Raw genomic sequence first — 20,981 nt, 5'->3', positions numbered from 1 at the left:
TCGCCCTAAGCAGCTCATCAGGTCAAAGAGAGCCCCGAGATGGAGGGAGCACAAGATATTCACCCTTCAGCCCTCGGGCTGCCGCTCCGGGGGGGCTGCGCCGGCCCCGCGCACCGTCCCTGTGTGCCCGGGGCTGTGCAGCGCCGGGCCCCTCCCGACGCCCTCCGGAGCTCCTGGGGAGAAGCGATGGGCGGAAGAAGCCGAGGGGGGAAAGAGACGGCACCTTCCCTCCCTAGCAAGCCATAAAAACACCCAGAAAAGTCGCGTCTGCCTCTTCGGTCGGGCTCTGGGCACAAGCGCTCCTGCCTCTCTCGGCGGGCGAAGGGCGGTCACCGCTGCCTCGGGCCGGCCCAGAACAGGACACCTGCCCGGCCAGGCGGGAGCTCCGCCAGCCCTCCACCCAGTGTCCCTGCCGGCCGGGGACAGCGGGGCGCCGGTGGCAGCTCCCGTGGCTTCGTTCCCCGCGGAACAAAGCCCGCGGGTCCCCGGCCGGGCAGTGAGAAGCGCTCCTCCTTCCTGAGCGTCGGAAACTTCGACAGCAAGTTTGTTTCACTGCTGCTGAGCTGGTTGTAAACCCGCCAGGCTTTAGGAAGCCGCAGCATCTTAAAACTGCCACTTTTGTGTCTCTTCTATGGCAGTTATCCCTTTTCTCAAAATAAAGCGCACACCACCCCCAAAACGCACTTGTATACCCACAGTACCAGATGTTACACATGAGCATTGAAGGGCAAGTTAAACGAGCAAACGGGAGAAACAAATCTCGACAACACTTTCAGACATTTTATTGATTAAATTAAGCCACTCAGCGCCTTTCCTCCCTCCCCTTCCCCAGGTTATCTCTTTTTAACCTCAAAATCCACACACAATCGGCGCCTTTCACGACCGCCCCCCTCCCCTCCCATGCCCAGGTAAGTAGACGGCAACGCTGGCGTACTTTCCCGTCCTGCTACATAAGATCTTGATTACAACTAATTTCTAGAGCTGCGGTCTCGCCAGTGATGAGGGGAATCTGTTTCGCAGAAGGAGCAGGACCCACGTGTGAGCCAGCACAACGAGGAAGAAACGGTATTTTTAGCCTGGTCGGACTCCTCTCCCCGTCCCGCGGGGGCTTGGCCACCCCGAGCCGCCCCCGCGTGGGGACCTGCTCGCCAGTGCCACCAGTTCCCAAAGCGCTGGCCGTCTCCGTTCGGCGCATCCCGGCGGGTACCCGGCTGCGGGTGGGTTTGTTCTAAAGCCTCTGTCGGATTACCGACCGTGAATTTAATTCTTATCGCACCGCCAAGAAAAGTGCCGGCACCCAGGACTGTACACTCCCAGGCTGGGAGTGTAAAGGCCTTTCTGCCTCGCAAGTAGCGAAAGGCAGGGAAGGGTTTGGGAACAGCCAGAAGAGGGGATGCTCTGTGAAAAAGAAACGAGAACTCAGTGCTCCCTTCAAAGTATTACCCACATTTGAACACCTTGCCTTCTCTTGAATGCTCTGTAAACAGCAAAAGGGTTGGTGGTGAGCTCTGAGCCTCTGGTTCAGATATACCTGGAACCCACGATTTTAAAAGTCAGAAATAGGGGAAATCGGGCTGTGAATGTGCAGAGGGAAGACCCTTCCGCCTCAGCGTCATTCATTATATTTTAATGTGAAGTATCAAAAGCCCGCTGAAATCTTTTCACCAGCCGCTCTTGAATTGGTCCTACACTCGCTCAGAGCCTGTCTGTGCCGACCTGGCTCTTGACTTCAGCTCTCTAAGTCCTTGTATAGTTTCAACACTGTACTTGCGACTGTCCCCCTGCAGAGCCGTCCTGCTCCCCGTCCCTACCCCAGCCTCAAGACGTCCTTCCCCCTACTGATGTGTGCTACAGCCAAACAGGGCAAAAAGACGAGAATTGTATTCGACAGATGTTGCTCACTCGTGAATAACAGGTTCAGCGCATACGGTATCTCTCGCCATTATCCTGTAAGTTAATATCGAGTAGCAATAGCTGTCTAAATATCAAAATCTATTTATAGGGGATGCAGAGCTGTGACCTCTCCCTCTGACCTTCAGGAATTGCAGGCTGGAAAACAGGGCAAATGAAGAAAGGGAAAAATAAAAAGGATAAGCCCAGGATTACAATGGAGATTCGTGCGTGGCTGAGCCGGGCTGGGCTGCCTTTGTTCCGAAATCCTGAGAGGACTTGAACCTTTAGGACAGCACCGGCGCTGCGGCCCAGGGGAGGAGAGGCTCTGTCCGGCTTCTCTGTGTCCCTGCCGCGATCGCAGTGTTGCTTCCTCCACTTCTGCACAGCTACAGAAGTTGTTGTTGTCGGGTTTTGGGTGGGGTTGGTTAGTTTTTTTCATTTAAAAAAAAAAAAAAAAAAGGAAGGGGGGGGAACAGACAAAAGAGCGCCGTTGTCTAAGAAGCAGGTCTCTGTGAGAACTGAGGGACAGGAGAGCTCAGCAAAGTGCGGACCCACAGCTTAGGAAATAATTTTGCACCGGGAGAAAGGCTTGTTGGGGGTATTTTCTTATTTTGAGCCTCATAGCCTTCTCAGCACAAACGGGGTGTGCGCGGAGGGAGCGAGGCTTAGGGAGTTTTCGCAGTCCTTCCCCGGCAAGCAGCAGGATGGGGGAAGCTGGGAGCTCTCCGGCACTGCCCGGGGGTGCCTGGGACCCCCGGCAAGGGGAGTGTCGGGACCTTGGGCCGGGACCCCCTGACATCCCGTGCTCTCGGGGATCGCCCCCCGCGCATCCCCTTTCCCATCGGGCTGGGAGGGGGAGGATGCTCCGTAGGGTCCCAGAGCAGGCATCAGTGTTACAAAGCTCATCCCCTCGGGGGCAGTTGGAAAAGGGAGGATAGCAGGGGGGGCTAAGAAGAAAAGAATAATCCCAAAGTCTTTTTTTTTTTTTTTTTTTTTTTTTTTTAATGGAGCCATCGAGAGCTCGTCCAGTCTGAATTAACAACTGCGTAAAACTAGATTAACTGCACCACCGCCCTCCCCCCGCCCCAGCCCTGGCTCCTGGCGGTAATATGGCGCCTGCGAGCGAGAGAAGCACTTTTCTCGGTGTTAAGCAGTTGAAATGTGCTCCCTGAAGGTCACACCAGGCGACGCGCCCGTTGGCTGCCGCCAGGGCCGGGGCGCGGGCTGGGCCGGGCCGGCGGCAGCGCCCGCAGCCCCCGAGCGCCATCCCGCCGGGGACAACAGAGCGGCTCGGGGAGGTTCCCTACAGCCAAATATGCCCCGGCTCTGCTTTTTCCTCCCCTTTATGTTGCTGTGTCTACAAGAGCATCGTACCCAGCTTCCCTCTCTATCTTACTAGAAGAAAAAAAAAAATTAAAAACCCCGAACAAAACACCCAACAACCGACCACTTAAACCAACCCTGGACTCTGAGGGAGTTATTCCTCGTGTCTGGAAATTAAAAGGCTCAAATCTCCTACGTGACCGTGTTGAGACACGGGAGCACTGTTCGCAGCTACTTTAAAGCGCCAGTCCCAGCTGGTTTGGAGGTCGGAGCTACTGTTCTTCAGCAAGAGAAGAGTAGTTCAGGAGGCAAACTCTGTCCCCGGGGGCTGTGTAGGCTCTCTTGCCGCCGCCTAAGTGCACCTACCAAGGGAAAAGAGAGGCAGGGCTGCTCACCGTGCTGCTTAAATGTTCTCTTCTTTCTGCTACCGGGGGCTAGGCAAAGAGTAATCTTCTCTAGCTATCCGAATAAAATTAGAAAGATGATTTAAAAAAAAAAAAAAAAAAAAAAAAAAAAAAAAAAAAGAAGAAGAAGCTATTCTTGGCATTTGCGTCCCACTTGAGAAAAGTATCTGGGAAAAAAGAAAAGGATCTCCCAAACTCTTCCCAACACACTTGGCAATAATCTCCTTTTAAATCTTGTGTCTTGCTACCACATTAGTCTCCGTGATATTGCATTCCAAAGAAAATAGACTGGGTATTAGAAGAGGAATCCCCTCTTCCTAATGAATATTTACCCTGAGGTCATTACATCCGTAATGGTCCTTGCTAACTTACCTTGCTCCCCTCTTTCTCTGCTAGAGACTGGGATTTCAATCACAATGCCCTCGATTTTAAAGTGCCGTGTACCATTTAATGGCGGGGTGCAGGAGAGGTTAGAATATTATTGACTTCATGCAATATATAAGATGGATACATTTAAGACTTTTAACTTTTTGTTGCAATGACACGCTGTATTTTTATGAGATACCTATTATGCAGACAGAACCATTGTGCTGTAGCTGCCTCACAGTTGCTGGATCGTTTCTATCAGATGAAAGATTTTGAATAGTTTTCTTTCAACAATGCATCCTTTTGGTCTTGATACAAAGAATGTAGGCATGGTATACACTTAAACAGCTCTGTCACAGAGCAAGATTAAATAGAGTATATATCGAATCCTGTCTGCAGTATAATACGTACAGGGAACAGAATGGAGCTCCCTCCGCCGCTGAAGGAGCACATTAAGGTCTGATGTCCTGGGAGCATCTTCCAGATTTCCCTTATCTCTGATATTTCGTTAAGCTGTTAAAAATCTTTACAGACGGGCTTTAAAATGGGCTGTTTCTCGCAGAAACACGGAGTTTGATAACAGAGTCTTTTAACAAAACCTACTGCTGGCGCTCCAGTAAAGGGACAAGTTGCGCTCTATCTGGTCCCCCATCTCGGCCCCCGTGCCTGTCTCGGGCGGGCGGCTTTTTCCTGCCCCGCCGCAGAGGCGAAAGAGGTTCAGCACAGCCCCTGGCGTGCGTGTGCCCACCCCCCGTCCCCACTCGCGGCGGCAGCCCCGGGCCGGGATGCGGGAAGGTGGTGCCCGCGGCCGCCGGTGCCAGGGGGGCTGGGGGTGCAGCCCGGGGAGGCTCCGCGCCCGCGGCTCCCCCTCCGGTGCTCACTCGACTTGACCAAAGTGCACGTGCTGAGCCCAACTTCCCTCTCCCCAGCTTTGTGCTCTCCGCTGATTGCGTTCCCATATTAAGCTCGAGATCCTTTCTAAGCAACTGCTAAGAAGTCAAGAGCATCCTTGCTTGCTTTCTCTCCGTGGGCTTTCATGCCCTCAATTTGTTATTCTACTGACACTTTTCTTAAAGTTAGCGCCTAGCATTGAAACATTACCAACAAAAGCCCTGGAAAATCTCTCCCTCCTCAGCACTAAATCCTCTAATGGGTCTGTGCGTGTCGAATTTTTATTTGATTTCCAATAATCTCCAGCACTTCAATATTAAACCCACCTCAGCCCAGTGCCTCACCTATGGGATATTATTCAGTGCTGCTTTGGAAAGTAGAGACGCTCAGATTTCCTTCCACGTGCACCCACTAATTTATAAATGAGTATATACAGCTGTCTTCGTGTATATCTGTGTCTCTATATCTGCAGTAACGCTTTCATTTTGTGTCAAAATAACACATCCTGTCACTCCACGCCAAAAGTATATTTATCGAATGAAATAGCACCGCAAGCTGCATCTTCTTTATCAAACCTTCATTTCTGTTTTACCCAATTGTTAAATATCTTTTCATTTCTTTTCCTATTTTAAAATATGTATTACAGTAATTGTTACTTGGAGGTCTTTTGTGTATCTACAGCTCCTTTGATTCATATCTTTTCCTTTCTTTTAATCTTGTTATGCGAAATTATATACACATTTCTCAGGAAATCCAAGGAGCATAACTTTATTAAATAAAAACCTCATAATCCTGGAGTTTTGCTGCAAATACCAGTTTTTAAAGTACATGTTCCTAACCCATGGGTTTTTTTGAATGAAGATCCCTAAGTCCTCTTCACTTTATTACACGGATTTGGTGAAATGATTCTTCAGGCTCTCTAATTTAAATAAGTTTTAGTGTGAACTAAGAATGAACATTATCCTCTAACCTGAGGTCAAGTGAAGGGTGATTTACATGACAAAGAATAATTCCTATTTTGTCCAATATGAAACAACTTCACCTTCGGCATCATTAAGAAGAGTTTAGCACTTTCAGGGCTTTGGGGGTTGGGTTTTTTTGGTAAATAGTTGGCTATGTATAGCGCAATTTCCCTTTTATAAATCACAATACAAAGGCTGACTTCTTGTGCTCTTGAATTTCGGCATTATTTTTATAGCCTTAAGTAGAGTGAATTTGCACCTGCTGGCATTTAAACTTTAACATATTAGCTGGGGAGGATTTATCAACCCAGCGCACTGCCTCGAAGCAAATTAACAATCTTCATTAAAGTAAAGGGGGGGGGGGGGGGTGCGGGGGGATGTGACCATTTAAGACGCTGTCCTCTATCTCTCCAATCTATACAGGTTCCGAGTGGATTATTTGGGGTCTTTATAGCAGCAAAATTACTGCTTTACTCCCCCTCCCCCCAACACATATTCGCTTCCAAATTTCTACTTCTCGCCTGGCACTTTAACCCTCTCAATACCTTCTTCCCCTCCGCCTGGAGCGATGCCCTGCAGCGGAAGGTTGCGAAGGGGCAGGGGCAGCTCGACTGCGCTCCCCGTCTCAGCCTCGACGGCCTCCCGCTCTCACCCCACCTCCCTTTAAGAGCACTTCCCCAAAAAAATCAGGTCGTGCTCTTGGTGGTTTCTTGTCTCTATTTTATGGTCACTTTCAGTTGAGCTTGCTCCCTCTCCTCGCTTCCTCACGCTCACATACTCACACACACACTACAGGAGCCCGTGAGGAAGTGATCTTAATCTAAATATCCAACTTACCAGGCGGAGGATCCTGCCTTGGGAAAGTTCTGCTCTGTTGAGTCTCAGAGTTAAAGAAACCACCGTCATCCCTCATTAAGAGCTCAGATCTTGGGGAGAGGGGCTGCTGGCGGAGGGCCACGGGCGGGGAGCTGAGCTCCCCGGCTCTGCTCGCCCGGCGGTGCCGGCTCTGCGCCCCGAGGGGACCCAGACCCCCTTCTCCGCATGCGGCTCCGGCGCTCTCGGGACCGGGGCGCCCCGGGCAGCGGCCGCGGGATTTCTCCCGTGGACACGGGCGTGCGCACCTAGCCGTGGCTCCGCGGGGGGATCCGCGGGGGAATCCGCGTGCTCCCCGCGGCGGGAGGGGGCCCCGGGGCAGCGCACCGGCTCTGCCCGGCCGCCAGCTTCCTTGGGGGGTGGAGGGGTGGTTGTGTGCTTGTTCACAGCTACACCGGGAAAGTGGGAGCGTTTCGTGTTTACAACCGGCTCTGGCTTGTATTGGTGAGATGTAGTTCAAGCAGCGCTCCTGTGTGTCGCGGGCTCTTAACTGGAGCTTTGCTCAGTCATTGAGAGCAATAGAAAGTATATGGAAATCAATATATAGACAGTGTGGAGGGCAGATAATGGATTCGAGTCAGTGAGTGTTATAATCTGCATTATGGGCTTCCTATTGTTTAGACTGAGCAAAAATTTCCAAAGGGTGAAGTGTTGGGTTTGGGTTCCACCCCCCCCCGCCTTCTTCTTCTTTTTGGAGGGCTTTGTGTGTATAGGGGGAGGGGGAGTGTTAAATCCTCCTGCCACAATTATCAGAGTACACCCACTCCCCCCTTCCCGCCCGCCCCATCTGATTTTAAAGGTAGTGCTTTCACGGCGAAGCTAATGACTTTCATTTAATTGAACATGCCCTGATGTAGCGGATTGTTCTCTCAGCCCTACGCCTTTGTTGCTTTTGGGGGGAAATAAAGCTAATCAAACCTTTTGTCACGGCCAAATTCTCCCTCAGGGTCTCCCAAACATTTGTTTGAATAATTCACCTCAAGAATTGAAAATACTAATTGATTTTAAAATGCTAGCCCGGAGGGACGGGGAGGTGGGGGGTTGGGGTGGGGGGAGCCTGGAAATTAGAGGCGAAGAGCAAACGTCTACCTGCCAGCAGCGAAGCCTCCGCAGCCGCTGCCCTCGCCGGTAGCCGCGGCCAGGCTGAGTCCCCCCCGCAGGCTGCGGTGCCCCCGCCGCCGCCGGCCGCACTCTCCGCTCCGTCCCCTCCCTCGGCCTCTTCTCCCCCTCCCCACCGCCAAACTGCGCCTGGTCACCTTGGTCTCGGATTCTCCGCTAAAGTGCCGGCGGTGGCAGGGGTGGGCTCCGCCGGGCGGGGAGGGGATCCCAGTCCGGGCGCCTCGGCCCCATTCAGGGAAGAATTTTGATGCGATTCATTAGAAGTAACGAGTTGACATAAGGTAAATCTACATCGAGGGGGCCTTTCTTTGAGTGCATGGGGAAGCTTCATTAACCATCGCTAACAAGGCGTGCAAATGCTCTGATTGGGCAGCTTTCTTGTAACGCCAAGGCCTTAGCAGGATGCCCACCTAATGAGGGTCACTACAAGAGACTGATAAAATATTCAAATTTTCCGTCGCACCAGGAACTTTGTACTAAAGGAGAAAGTTGAGACAACTGTGTGCTTGTTTACCTTGGGAAGGCACACTCGGGGGAGAAGGCATCTAGCTCTGACATCTCCATCTCCCAGAGAAGCCCCGAGCTGGATGGTCGCTGCTTTATGGACGTTTATTTGTTAAATTCGTCAACAGATTTTCCCCCGCCTTCTCTCCCTCTCCCCCATTCTAATTGTGTTTCTCTCGGGCTTAATGCGCTGATTAATAAATAACCTGTCTGCGAGGTTCCACACTTTTTTTTCCTCTTTTCTTTCCTTTTTTTTTCTTGAAGAATTATTAAAATCAGCCTGATGGCTTTAATGATACGTCAATCATTTCAAAGTTACTGCTTGTTGCTAATATGTCAGACTCTGTACACATCACTGCTACTTTCCTCACTGCAGCGTTTAAAGCCTGTCCCCTCCTCCCCCCGCAATTTGTTTCTTCAAGTTTTCATCGCTAGGTTACGATTTCTAATTAGAGCTAAGTATTTCACTTAATATTTAATTTAGACGCCCAGCACATATATCATACCTAGATCAGTCAATCAAGTGTCCCTTGTTGATAATGCTACATCATTAAGAGTTGTGTTTAATTCAGGAGAAAGCGACTGTACAGCTGCTTCTGTTGCAGAGCAGGTAACTTTCGACTGGCAGGAGCTGCCAACAGATCCAGAGGGATGGGGGAAAGCAGCCCAGCCCAGCCGGGAGGCGGCTGCGGCTCCCTCACCTCCTCGGGAAAGTTTTGTGCTTCCCAAGCCGTCATCTCACCAAGGAGGCGAGCTGCACTCCTTTTCTCACTTTTTAAAAAAAGTAATTAAAAAATTGTTGGTATTTCACGTTTCCCTCATCCAGCCTCGGTGTTTACGCAAAATAAAGCGTGGGAGAGGTCCCCGGAAGTTTAACTTGGAAGCTGGAGCAGTATTTTGGACCACTAATTAAATACCCCCTCGACTTCTTAAGCCAATCCAAGCAACTAAAAAAATATCAATTGCCACTTGTTTGTTATCACGACTGGCACAGCACACACGGCATCCACAGGGCTCTGTTACAGGAGCCTGATGGGCCACATCTTACACACCCATCAAATGCGCATTCATTTATCCCGGGAAATCGTGACTAAAGAAAGAGAGGAAGAAAGACAGAGGGAAGGAAGGAAGGAGGAAGATAGATGTGTGTTTAAAGACAGCATCCGTGCAAATTTTTTCGGCACTTGCTTCTGAAGACTGACAAAAATCCAGTTAAATCGTTATATTAATAATAGAAAAAGCCTAACAAGACTAACGCGATGGGTTCTCCTTTACCTGCCCCGGACTCTCCCTTTCTCCCACCCTCGCCTTCCCCCTCGCCGCGGCCGCAGTGCTGCATTTTCCTCTCGCCGGTACCTCGACCGCTACGCCCCAGCCCCGTCTGAACCCCTGCCTCCCCCGATAAAAAAAAAAATAATCAGCGCTTGCAAGCGTCGACTGAGTCACTCCCGAGTCAGGATTAAGGGGCACTAACTAGGCAGCAGAAAATCGCAGCCTCCTGGGAGCGACCATCAAAACAAGCAGTGAAATAAAAGAGCTTCTCTCTCTGCTTCCCTTCCTCTCCCCAGAAAAGTCCTCCAGGTTGGCAGCCCGACACACACACACACGCACACAACTTCGTAGGGCTCCCTCCGGAAGAGAGCACTGGCTTGCCCGGGTTTGTTTAGGGGGAGGTTTTTGGGGAGAAGGGGAGGGTTGCTCCCCTGCCCTGCAGAGCCACATGTCATTCTGAAACAATAAATCATGTGGGACCAAGTAAGATTGACTGGAAACGGACGGCAGGTTCCCCGGCCTGGAGAAGACGGCTATCGTCAGCGCACGGGGACCCCTCCTTACGCGGCCCCGGACCCCAGGCCCCAGCGCGGGGGTGGGGAAGGGCCGGGGGGGAGGGGAGGGAGGCCGCGCACCCCGTGGGCGCTCCCCCGTGGGACCTCCGCCTGCCCGTAACAAACTTACAGGATCCGGAAAGGATTTCCCCAGCCGAGAGGGCAGCCTCTGCCCAGCCCCGTCCGCCGCCGCTGCCGTGCTCCCGCTCCCGCTGCCGCCGACCGCGCCCGGCTCCGCGCCCGGCGGGGCGCCCCGCTGCGCGCGCCGCTCCGCTCCGCTCCGCGCCCGCGGCTGCGCCCGCCCGGCGGCGGCGGCTGCGGCTGGGCGCCCGGCGGGTCCGGGCTCGGCATTAGCCGATCCCATTGACAGTTTGCAGCCAGCAGCTGCAGTCATTAAAAGCCATTTACACCCTGGCCTCCTCACACAAAGCTGGAGCGCCAACAATTATCTGCTTGCACATTTCAGGACATGAGAGTGTGTCCCTAACAGGCTTAGGGGAGCGCTGAATCCCCGGCCGGGCTGGGCAAGCGCGGGATCCGCTCCCCGAGGTCTCGCTAACGACCACCGCGCCTCGGTGACCCGCGTCTTCCAGCCGCGGGAGCCGGCGGAAACGTTTGAGGATGCTGGTTCCGTCCTTGTAAGAGCCTCTGGCTAGCAGAGCTCCCTTGCTGGACCTTCGCGGCACAGAGAGGAGAGCGGGCTTCAGGAAGACCTTGATATTAGCTGATAGGCAGGGTTGTGAGTTTGTTTGGTTTTAAACACACACGCACACAGAATAGATGCATTGAAATACCCTACAGAAGGATATTGTGGAAGAAAGATTTACGCCACAAATGCAGTTGTTACATGTTTCACATGTCGGGGGAAGGGGGGGGGGTAGGTAAAAAAAAAAAAAAAAAAAAAGAGGGGGGTGAAACAAAAGACAGAGGGAGAAAGAAAGAATAAATATATGTAGAAGCTTTCAGAGATTCATCAGGAATACTAATAGAGGGGTTGCAACCTATAGCTGAACGACCAGTGTATGATAGTCCGTGAGATTAAAAAAAAAAACCAACCCAAAACAACAGAGGCTGTTTGGATGTTATTCTGGAAATACATTTAAGGTAGTTTAATTTGCAGCTCGAAGAAAAATTGAATCAAATATTAAGAAACTCCCGCAGGAATTCCCCCCACTCTCCCCTCTGTAATCCTTTACATAAAAGGAAAGGATTACAATGAAAAAGATTTTGTGTGTATGTGTGTATTAAAATCTTTGGCTAAACATATTGTTGTCCAGTTAATACCTCCAAGTCGATTTGTAGAGGGGCTGAAAAGTCTCTTTCCCTCCTTAGCTGTACGACTGGAACTGTGAGCCAGGGAAGGTGGGAAGGTAAAAAGAAGTTTTTCCCAAGTCTGTTAACAGAAGTGCTTAAGCAGATCACTAAAAATTAAGAGGGCGAATTATTTCCATTAGGACTATGAAGTCATGTAGCACACCGATGACAGTTTAGTGGAAATCAGATGAATGTGTAATACAGCGAGCTTCTTCCAGTCCAGCAGCTCTTCCAACTGGACCTATTCATCTGCCACTTGGAATTATTTCATGAGGAGTGCGCTGTGAAAGGATCACAACCAGTTTGGAGCGCAGCTAAAGAACTTCTACCACCCATAGCAGTACTATTACTATCCTTCGGATAGGGCAAGTCACACTATGTTTTCACATTTTAATTGTAATATCTCACTTCCCCCCCTCCTTCCCTCCATTGATGTCTGAAAGTAGTTTGGGCTCCAAGCCTCACCCCTCGATCTCCATCGGAATGCAGAAAAGATCTTTAAAAAAGTTTTGAATTCCTCAATGATTTTTCTTCTAGAGAGGCGGCTTAGGATAATTATTTCAGCTTTATTGAGGGCAGATTAGTTGAAGTCTGGATGCTGCGTTTCAATACTCGTTGTACATGCCTTTACAATGTCGGTATTGTTTGCTACTGTGTGTGAACCTATTCAAAATATACACTTTTTAACACCAAGCAAAGTCCTGTCTAAATATACACAGTAAGTCTGGAAAGATGTCCATGACCCGTACAAATCTCTGTAAATCACACTTCCATAGCTACAGAAACCAAACAAAAGAGTTACCAGCTCAAGATGCTGATTAAATCTTCTTAAAAGCAACATACCTAATAATAAATATAGTTGCATGGTAGCAAGGTCTGACGACCCAGCTGTGTCTTACTGAGGGATGGACTCAAACCACCACCGCGGAGATTTTCTCTGCTCTCAATAAAAAAAAAAAAAAAAAAAAAAAAAAAAAAAAAAAAAAAAGGGAGGGGGGGGGCTCAAATCCACTTTTGCTCGCATCCCTTTCCTGTTCCCCGCACAAGAGCCTTGCAAGTTCGGGGTAGAAATTGCGGGGGAAAGGAGAGGTGCGGTGTAAAGCCCCGGCGGATTTGGGGGTGAGGAACAGCCTCGCAAGGTCGCCGGGCTCCGGAGAAAGGAAGGGGCGAGAGGAGGTGAGGGGAGTGGGAGGAGGAAAGCCAGAAAAACAAAGTGAAAAGAGGGAAGAGAAAGGAGAGGGAAAGAGAAGACGAGAAGGAGCGGGAGGGCGGGGAAGCGAGGAGCGGGACGGGGGAGGCAGCAAGCGGGGCGCCGCCGGGGTCGGTCGCGGAGCCGGGCGGCCGGAGCGGATCCAGGCTGGATCCGCCCTGGGCTCCCGGCGGAGCGGCCGCGGAACTCCGCGGGCAGCGGATCCCTCCTTCCGCGGAGAGGGGCAGGGAGCGGGAGAGGGGAGGAGAGACTCTTCGGTGAACCAGGGCTAAACCCAGCCTGTACTGTATGCGCCTGCTTCTGGGAGGGTCACCGGCGTGAGGATGGGTCTAATGATCTCATCTTTCTTTTCTTCCCCGGCACTATTAGTGCTCAGATAGGCAGAATGAAGTGAAACTACGTGCAAATCATGTGTAAATTGTCTCAGTTAGGAGCCCTTTATCCGAACGTGTATCCCAGCCTGGCCCATTTACTTTTCCCCCATATCTCCTTTAGCTTTAACGAGGCTCGTTAAGATCACAATAATATTCCACCCTCTAATTGCTCATCCCATTCAACAAATATGTGCACACTGCTTTTCGCATTATTTGATCCCTTATTTAGGAGGGGTGTGGAGAAGGAGGGGGAGAGACAGGGAGAAGGGGAAGTGCTGAGATTAGGAGTTGCAAAGATTAAGGAGGAAAAAAAAAAAATCCAAACAACAAACCAGGCTTTTCCACCAACCGCCCGGCTTCCCTCCCCCCCGTGCATTTGGGCGAAGTGGTAAAAACCTTCCTTACGTACTCCGTAATGATTGGCAGGGCTGACAGTGATTGGCAGCGGCTGCCATGGCAACGCCACAACGACACACAGAAGACCAATAGAAAAGCGAAACAAAATGTTTCAGCGCTGCACTCACTGTGGATTTAGGGGAGATATTATGAGGCTGTTGTCATTAGGGCGATCGCTGTTGAATCACTGAATCCTGACTCGGCGGCGGCGCGGGGCCGGGTGTGTGTGAGTGCGAGTGCGTGTGGGGTGTGTGTGAGCGCGCGTGTGCGTGTGCCCGCGTGTGCGTGTGAGTGTGTGTGCCCCCGTGCCTCTATGTGGCTGTGTGTGCGTGTGCGGGTGTGGATGCGTGCGCGGTGCGTGTGCCCTTTCCTCCCTTCTTCCTCCCTTTCTTTCTTTTCTCCTTGATTTATCTCCCCCTCTCCCCGGTCATCCCATGGTGTTCAGGTCCCCGCTAGAGCTTTATCCCACCCATTTCTTCTTGCCAAACTTCGCCGCCGATCCGCACCACCGCTCCCTCCTTCTCGCCAGCGGCGGCGGCGGCGGCGGCAGCGGCAGCGGCTCGGGCTGCAGCCCCGGTGCCGGCGGCGGTGGAGGCGGCAGCTCCCGGGCACCCCACGAAGAGTTGTCAATGTTTCAGCTGCCCACACTCAACTTCTCCCCGGAGCAAGTGGCCAGCGTCTGCGAGACGCTGGAGGAGACTGGAGACATAGAAAGGCTGGGGAGGTTCCTCTGGTCGCTGCCGGTGGCGCCGGGGGCATGCGAGGCCATCAACAAGCACGAGTCCATCCTCCGCGCCCGGGCGGTGGTGGCCTTCCACACGGGCAACTTCCGAGACCTCTACCATATCCTGGAGAACCACAAATTCACCAAGGAATCCCACGGCAAGTTGCAGGCCATGTGGCTCGAAGCGCACTACCAGGAGGCCGAGAAGCTAAGGGGTCGCCCGCTGGGGCCGGTTGATAAATACAGGGTGAGGAAGAAGTTTCCGCTGCCCAGGACCATTTGGGATGGCGAGCAGAAGACGCACTGCTTCAAGGAGAGGACTCGCAGCCTCCTGAGGGAGTGGTACCTGCAGGACCCTTACCCCAACCCCAGCAAGAAAAGGGAACTGGCTCAGGCCACGGGGCTCACCCCCACGCAAGTAGGCAACTGGTTCAAAAACCGAAGGCAAAGAGACAGAGCAGCGGCGGCTAAAAACAGGTCAGTGGGGCTGCGGTGCCACGCTCCGGGGCGGGGGGCGAGGTGGGCGGCGGGACCTTGCGGGCGGACGGCCGCGCTCCGCGGTTCGGCAGCCGCCTGGGCGGCAGCGCGCCTCTGCCTCTCCTTTCCTCTTCCTCCTCTTCTCCATCGGGGAGAAACCGGTTCCCTCGCCGGGCGGGTAGGTCTCCTTCCGGCAGGCACAGGGATGCGACGGGGACAGGCACGGCTCAAAGTTGCCTGACGTGCCTCCAACCCTGCCCCGGCTCCCTACGGGCTCCCGGCGTGCGGACAGGGCTGGGGCTCCCGGCGGGCGTGGGCAGCTCCGTGGGCGCGCGTGTGTGTAGATGTGCGCGGAGCACATCGGCTGCGGCGGGGACAGCGCCCGACTCTCCCGGCCCCCCTCCCTTCCCTGCACCGGCGGCTGGCGCGGGGGACGGGAAACCCCCCGGCTCCGGGTCGGTGCGCTCCGGTTTGACTTTCGGCTTGCCGGGATCTGTGCCTGGCCGGGCTCTGGCACGGTTTCCCCGCCGAAAAGCCGAGGCAGGCTGTGAAGTTCAGAGCGGGTTTCGGCGGAGCCGGCGGCTCCGCTCCAATTGTTCGTGCTCTGCATGCGCAGCGGGACCAGCACAGGCATAGCCCCAGAGCTCCTAGGCTCATGGAGAAGAGAAAAAAACAAACAAACAAGCAAAAAACATTTAAGAGACCGGGAATCTTTTTTCTCCCTGAATCTCCATTTCTGTGTTTACACCACATGGCGACCTGGCCTCCTGGTCGTGTGTTTCCTGTGCATTTACGCTTGCATTTATTTGCGTGTCTCTCGGTGTCTTTTTTCTTTTTTCTTTTTTCCCCTTTCTGTTTTGCCATGATAAAAGCGAGGCAACCTTCTTCCTTTCTTTTGCTTTTTTTTTTTCTTTCTTTCTCGTTACTCTCGTAAAAGTTATTTTGCAACTGAAAATGGACCCTTAATCAAGTTTGACATATTGGTTTTATTTTAATTTAAGTTCCGCTACCACTGTAAGCGTGTAAACAAAAACTTCTTGTTCTTGTAAATGCTGTCTCTTAAATTCCTCCTAATTATAGCACTGGTGCAATTGATTAAAGATTCTGTAGGAGAAATGCAACCTAAAAGTGCCTCGTTATTTAATTTCCATTAAATGGAAAACAGATCAGCTTAGGACTGTAAATAAACAGAAGTTGCCTACGGATGCTTTTGTTGACTCAACGCTGTTGACAGCAGATGAATGAACCAGGATTTGTAAATGGGAGAAAAATCAAAGACTCTGAAATCAGACAACTTAAAATAATGAGAAATGTAGAATAAACAGGCTACATTTTTTCTGCTCTTTTCAGGAAGTTAAATAAAAAATACCCCGGTGAGAAGCATTTGCGCGAAGAGTGTGTTTTGATTCACCCTGGCAATCCTAGGCGCTAGAGGTTGAGGCTGGCTGCTCAGTCCAGGACTTTTAGCTTTTATCCCTGAATTGGGCTTTCTTTGGGTTTCGAGTGGAATAAACAGACCCAGAGGAATATTTACAATATGCCAGGGAACGTAAAAATTATTTATTGCCTCTTTAAAAAAATATTCAAAGGTAATATTCCCTTAGCGCTGACAATGTACGAACGTGCACTTTAAAGCTGATTTTGGCTTTCAGATGAGAAAAGGACTTAAATTTCGAGGGGAGAGAAGCGTTGTGTTCCACAATCTCCTTCTTTTATTTTATTCATAGCGCTGCGTCCCTGGGACAGGACCTCCCTCCATCCCTGCCTCAGACCCCAGAGTGTCTGTGCACTGGAAAATATTTAGGCAGGTATTGGCCAGGGCACAAAATGGGGGTCCAGTACGATCCTTGTCCACTACGGACCGCTCCTTGAAGCTTTTCGCGGTGTCCAAGTGTTAAGGGGCTCACCCACACACGGTTTCTCCTAGGCCCGCCGTGCTGCGGGGATGAATGAATGGCGCTCCGGGAAAAGAGAAGGCGCTGCTCGTGTTTTCCAGAAGTGGGCTCAAGGAAGAGCTTGTCCCCGCGCTCCCCGTCCCGTTTCAGACCGCGGCCCCTGTCGCTGTGTGTGTGCCGGGCGCCGTCCCCCCGAGGCGGCCTGCCCTGGCAGCGGGGGCAGCGCGGCCCGGGCGCACGGCTTGGCCCTGCATCCCGCCGCCGCTCCGGGCTGCGCGGGGCGCTGCGGGAGAGCGGCCGGGCCGGGCCGGGCCGTGCCGGGGGCCGCACCCTGCGGCCGGGGGATCCGCTCCCTCCCGTCCCGTCCCGTCCCGCTCCGGGCCGGGCCCGGCCGCGGGCGCGGCCGTCCCCGGGAGGGCGCAGGGCCGGGCGGGCGCCGTCCCCTCGGCCGCGCCCGGTGTCTGAGCGGGGCTGTGCTGTTGTTTTGTCTCCCGGCGCGATGCAGGCTCCAGCACCAGGCGATAGGACAGAGCGGCATGCGGTCGCTGGCAGAGCCCGGCTGCCCGACACACAGCTCGGCCGAGTCTCCGTCCACGGCGGCCAGCCCGACCACCAGCGTCTCCAGTTTGACAGAAAGAGCCGAGACGGGCACCTCCATCCTCTCGGTAACCTCCAGCGACTCGGAATGTGATGTATGATATCGGAAAACAAACAAAAAAAATCCAAATCCAAACAGCCAAGCACCCTCTCCCCATCCCGAGCAAAACAAACCGAGGCAACCTAGAATCAGGACACACACACGCATGCACGCACACACACAGCCGGGAGGAAAGAAAAGGCCAAACCCGACCCAAACATAATAGCAAACAAACAGACAGGGATCAGAGAATCCACCACCACCACCACCGTCAGCCAACACCACCACCAAGAGATGGAGCTAAAACTTCAACAGTCACAAACGCTGGTGCTGCAGCGGGAAGGGTGGGGGGGAGGGGGGGCGGGAAATAATAATTATTATATATATAAAAAGAAAGGAAAAAAAAACAAAGCAAAAGTGACAATTGTATTCTTTTTAGGACAAGCACGATTTCTCCTTTGCGCTTTTCCATGGACGCATTTCACCCACTTGCATGATGATGATGATTAAATTTGTATCTGGGAAAAAATATTCTCTATAGTAAAAGAAAACAAACAGAAACCAGACAAACAAATGCAAACTCCGATCGAATTTGTACAAAAATCAAAAATAAAAAAAAATTTTAAAGGAACTCCTTGAAGAGGGAAATAACAAATGTTTATCGCCTTTTTGTTGGTCCTATTTCTCTTTTTTTCTCTCTTCCTCTCTTTTTCTCTCTCTCTCTCTTTTTTTTTTTTTCTTTTTTTAGTCCAAGTGATGGTCCAGCCAAGATGCAATTTTCTGTTTTTGTGTTCCGCAGACAATCATTTTATTCGTAAGCACCTTTTTTTCTACACTTCTGTCACTGCCTGTGTGGGTACTGGTTATAAATGTGGAAAAAGAATAGTTATGACTGTAACAGATTTTTATTTTTATTTCAAAATTTTATATGAATTATGTATATCTTAATGATGCGGTCATTTTCCCAGTTTGTAATATATGTGTAGAAATGCTTGTATATGATATTTGCTCTCCTCTTTCTTTCTTCCTCCCCTCTCTCTATCTCCCTCCCACCCTTTCTCTCTCTCCTTTTTATTTTCCTTGACTCGGTGTTCCTTGCACAAACTTAGCTGTCAAAATCTGACGTGCTAAGTTTTAAAAGGGACCTCAGTGATAGAAAAAAAAAAAAAAAAGCAAAAAAAAAAAGCTTAGGGTGCAACTGTAGTTATCTTATGCAAAAGCTATTTTGAGTATTTCATAGCAGCTTTGGGGGGTCTCTTCTTAAACTCCACGTAGGACGCTTAAACTATTGTTTCCTTAACTGCGTGTTTATCTATATGTACAAACTTTCTAAATCAAATACAGTATTCCATTTTCTTATCTACCCAGCGATGTTGGTGTTTCTGTCCGCCACGGAAAATCACTCCTTCCCCGTGGGCTCTCGCCCCGCACTCTGTCCCGCCGTGGGGCGCGCAGCGCTGCGCGGCCCCTGCTCCCCTTCGGCCCCCGCCTTCCTCGGCTCTGCGGGACACCCCGGAGGGATTTTACAGGGACGAAGCGACCCTGCGAGGAGGCTGAGGGCAGCAACAGGGACACAGTGCTGCGATAGCGGCGGCGGCGCGGGGCACGGCCGTGTCCCTCCGTGTCCCCTCAGCCACCGCGGGCTCCATCATTTCCCCCACCCCGGTCATTTTTTTGTGCACTGCGAGCTAGAAAGCTTTCCCCGACCGCCTGTGTGCAAGGACGGGTGTCTCCAGAGAGCGGTTAAGACATTTCGGGATTTGTTTTGTAGCTTTAAATGAAAACAAAAACAAAAACTCCTCGCCCTTAACGGGTTGCAGCTCCTCCCCTCGAATCCGGAGTATATTGTAATGTGCTGAAAGAAGCCTTTATTTGCATGACTAACAGTATTTCAGCATCTTTCTTTCTTTCTTTTTCCCTCTTTTTTTTTCTTTTTCCTTAAAGTTTTGCTTTGCCCTGGGCAGATTATTCAGCCGTGAATTAGCAAGAGGTAAATTCTAAACTTGTTTTTACTTGAAAATACAATTTTGAATATTACCAGGGATTTAGAGAGAAACGTGCCTGGAATTTCTTGACCATTTCCAAACTAATATGGACTTCCGATCTACCTTTGTGTTGCCCGAGTCCTTTCTCCCTCTTTCCTCCTCTTTTTTTTAAGTGAAGTCCGAGCTAGGTCCACGGAGAGACATAGGATTCGCATGGACTCTTCCCCCCTCCTCCCTTCCCCCCCACGCCTCAAGAGGCTACCCGTGCATTTGGGACAACCGCCATAGGGCGCGAGAATTTAGACCAAGCCACTAAGGGGTAATTTTAAGGAATAAGCTGATATGTGAATACGTTCACACACCTGAGGTTCCCCTGAGGAAAAGCCGCGCGTGTGCGCGCAGCGAGCGCATAGGGGACACGTCCCCGTGTGTGGCGGGAGCCACCGCGGGAAGGACACGTACGGCCCGAGGCAGCGGCCGCCCCGTCGGGGTTCGGCTCTCCCGCCCCGCGGGCTCCGCGGCCGGGTCTTCCCCACGGGCAGCTCCGGCCGTGGCACTGGCCCGTCGCCAACACGAGTGGGGAGTTAATAGAAAATAAATTCTGGTTGTACGAAACTGAAATGGTCGGGAATTGCCTGGGGGCAGACACACAACAGGGCTCCCGTGTTCCGCGAGGGTGGTGTGATGGACCTAGTTCTTCCCCTCCCCCACGAGGCTGTTTGAAGGGAGAAATATTACCCAGGAGGGGATAAAAGGTTTCCCAGTGGCCGGCACCCTCGCCGGGTCTCAAGCTAGAGCCTGGGCTGCTTTTTCTTTCCCCGCCGGCAGAGAGTCAGCGGAGAGGCCTTTAGAAGAACAAACTGGCTTTCCAGTCACCCCCGGGTGATTTGGGTAGGAAGATCTTTGATGTCGGTACATTGTTTTTAAGGGCAGTATTTCTGTTCCTGTCTGGTAGCAGTGTCGTTCTCATTCAGCAGTATTTTAAACGGAATTTAATACCTGAAAGGATTCAGAGGCGTGAAAGTTTGGGACACCATTTTTTTCTTTCTTTTCATTTTCGCGTCTCTAAGCTGCAGCTAGAAGGCGTCAAGCCCGCAGCAATAATCTACCTCAGTTCAGCCTTACACTGATAGCTTTGGATTTTTCTTCCCTCTGATTATTCCTCCCGAAGATTGCCCCGTCGTGCCGTGGGTGTTAGGGGAGGCCAGAGATCTCCCTTAGCTTCGCCCCACCAGTGCCTGGCCTTAAGCTCCAGCACAGTTTAAGCTTAAGGGCAGGGCCTTTCCTCCCACGCCATTTGTCACCCCCGTCCCCAAAAAGTTGCTCTTTCGGTCGGATCCCCAGCCGAAACCTGAAGGAGGAGCTGCCCCAGCCGCGCTGGGGGTGTCCGCCTCTCCCGGGAGCCGGCGGGGTTTGTAGGGGGAGAGGACAGACACTCGTCCAGGGGGCGTTGGTGCCTGCACGGTTTCGGGGTGCCGAGGGTGCAGCTAATGATATGCCGTTTCAAAGCCGGGTTTCGTAATGGATAAATGATGCTGTTCTAGGATTTGCATAAAAAACTTGAATGGCTGATTGAGGTGTAAATCTATGAAAAGCTGCGTTTAAGCCTTCTCACCCACTAAGTCCATCTGCCCCGGGAAGATAGGGCCTATCGAGCCCCGCCAAACTGGAGGGCTGCCTCCTGCCTGCCCTTGGCCCGGCATTATCCACAGGCCCTCTCCAGCATTAGTTTATTATCCGCGCCGAGCCCGGCCGCTGATTAAGATGAAATTACTCGGAAGCTGAAGTGCGTCTGATCAATATTTAAG

At 51.9% G+C, this 20,981-nt stretch overlaps 2 protein-coding genes across 19 annotated transcripts in view; one reads left to right on the top strand and one right to left on the bottom strand.

Annotated features, from left to right (window-relative positions):
* The window catches only part of LOC125323096, a 35,348-nt gene extending 24,949 nt beyond the window's left edge, over positions 1-10,399 (bottom strand). For 2 of the 14 annotated variants that reach the window (XR_007202381.1, XR_007202382.1), the window contains exon 1: positions 6,677-7,374. The gene's annotated coding sequence lies outside the window, so the exon portion shown is untranslated. Of the gene's footprint in view, positions 1-63; positions 3,579-6,676; positions 7,432-7,801; positions 7,929-7,968; positions 9,634-10,291 lie in introns of those variants that run through there. The other 12 variants (XR_007202375.1, XR_007202373.1, XR_007202372.1 and 9 more) reach the window with 12 other exon arrangements.
* Positions 10,400-12,820: 2,421 nt separating this feature from the next.
* SIX3 (SIX homeobox 3) lies at positions 12,821-18,551 on the top strand. Of its 5 annotated transcripts, none has more exons than XM_048298971.1 (3): positions 12,822-14,656; positions 16,384-16,460; positions 16,584-16,800. In XM_048298971.1, the coding sequence occupies exons 1-3, from the start codon at positions 13,890-13,892 to the stop codon at positions 16,607-16,609; spliced, it is 870 nt and encodes a 289-aa protein (XP_048154928.1). In that variant the 5' UTR covers positions 12,822-13,889; the 3' UTR covers positions 16,610-16,800. The 5 variants fall into 5 exon arrangements, with proteins under 5 accessions (XP_048154926.1, XP_048154928.1, XP_048154927.1 ...); XM_048298970.1 differs by having other exon boundaries at positions 16,384-16,464; XM_048298967.1 differs by lacking the exons at positions 16,384-16,460; positions 16,584-16,800 and adding exons at positions 17,057-17,216; positions 17,628-18,551 and having other exon boundaries at positions 12,835-14,656.
* The last annotated feature ends 2,430 nt before the right edge of the window (positions 18,552-20,981 follow it).

Source organism: Corvus hawaiiensis, chromosome 3 (genome assembly GCF_020740725.1).
Source record: "Corvus hawaiiensis isolate bCorHaw1 chromosome 3, bCorHaw1.pri.cur, whole genome shotgun sequence".
In the NCBI taxonomy this organism is placed as follows: domain Eukaryota; kingdom Metazoa; phylum Chordata; class Aves; order Passeriformes; family Corvidae; genus Corvus; species Corvus hawaiiensis.
Note: the sequence above shows the minus strand (reverse complement) of the source record. Positions and strands in the feature narration are given on the sequence as shown.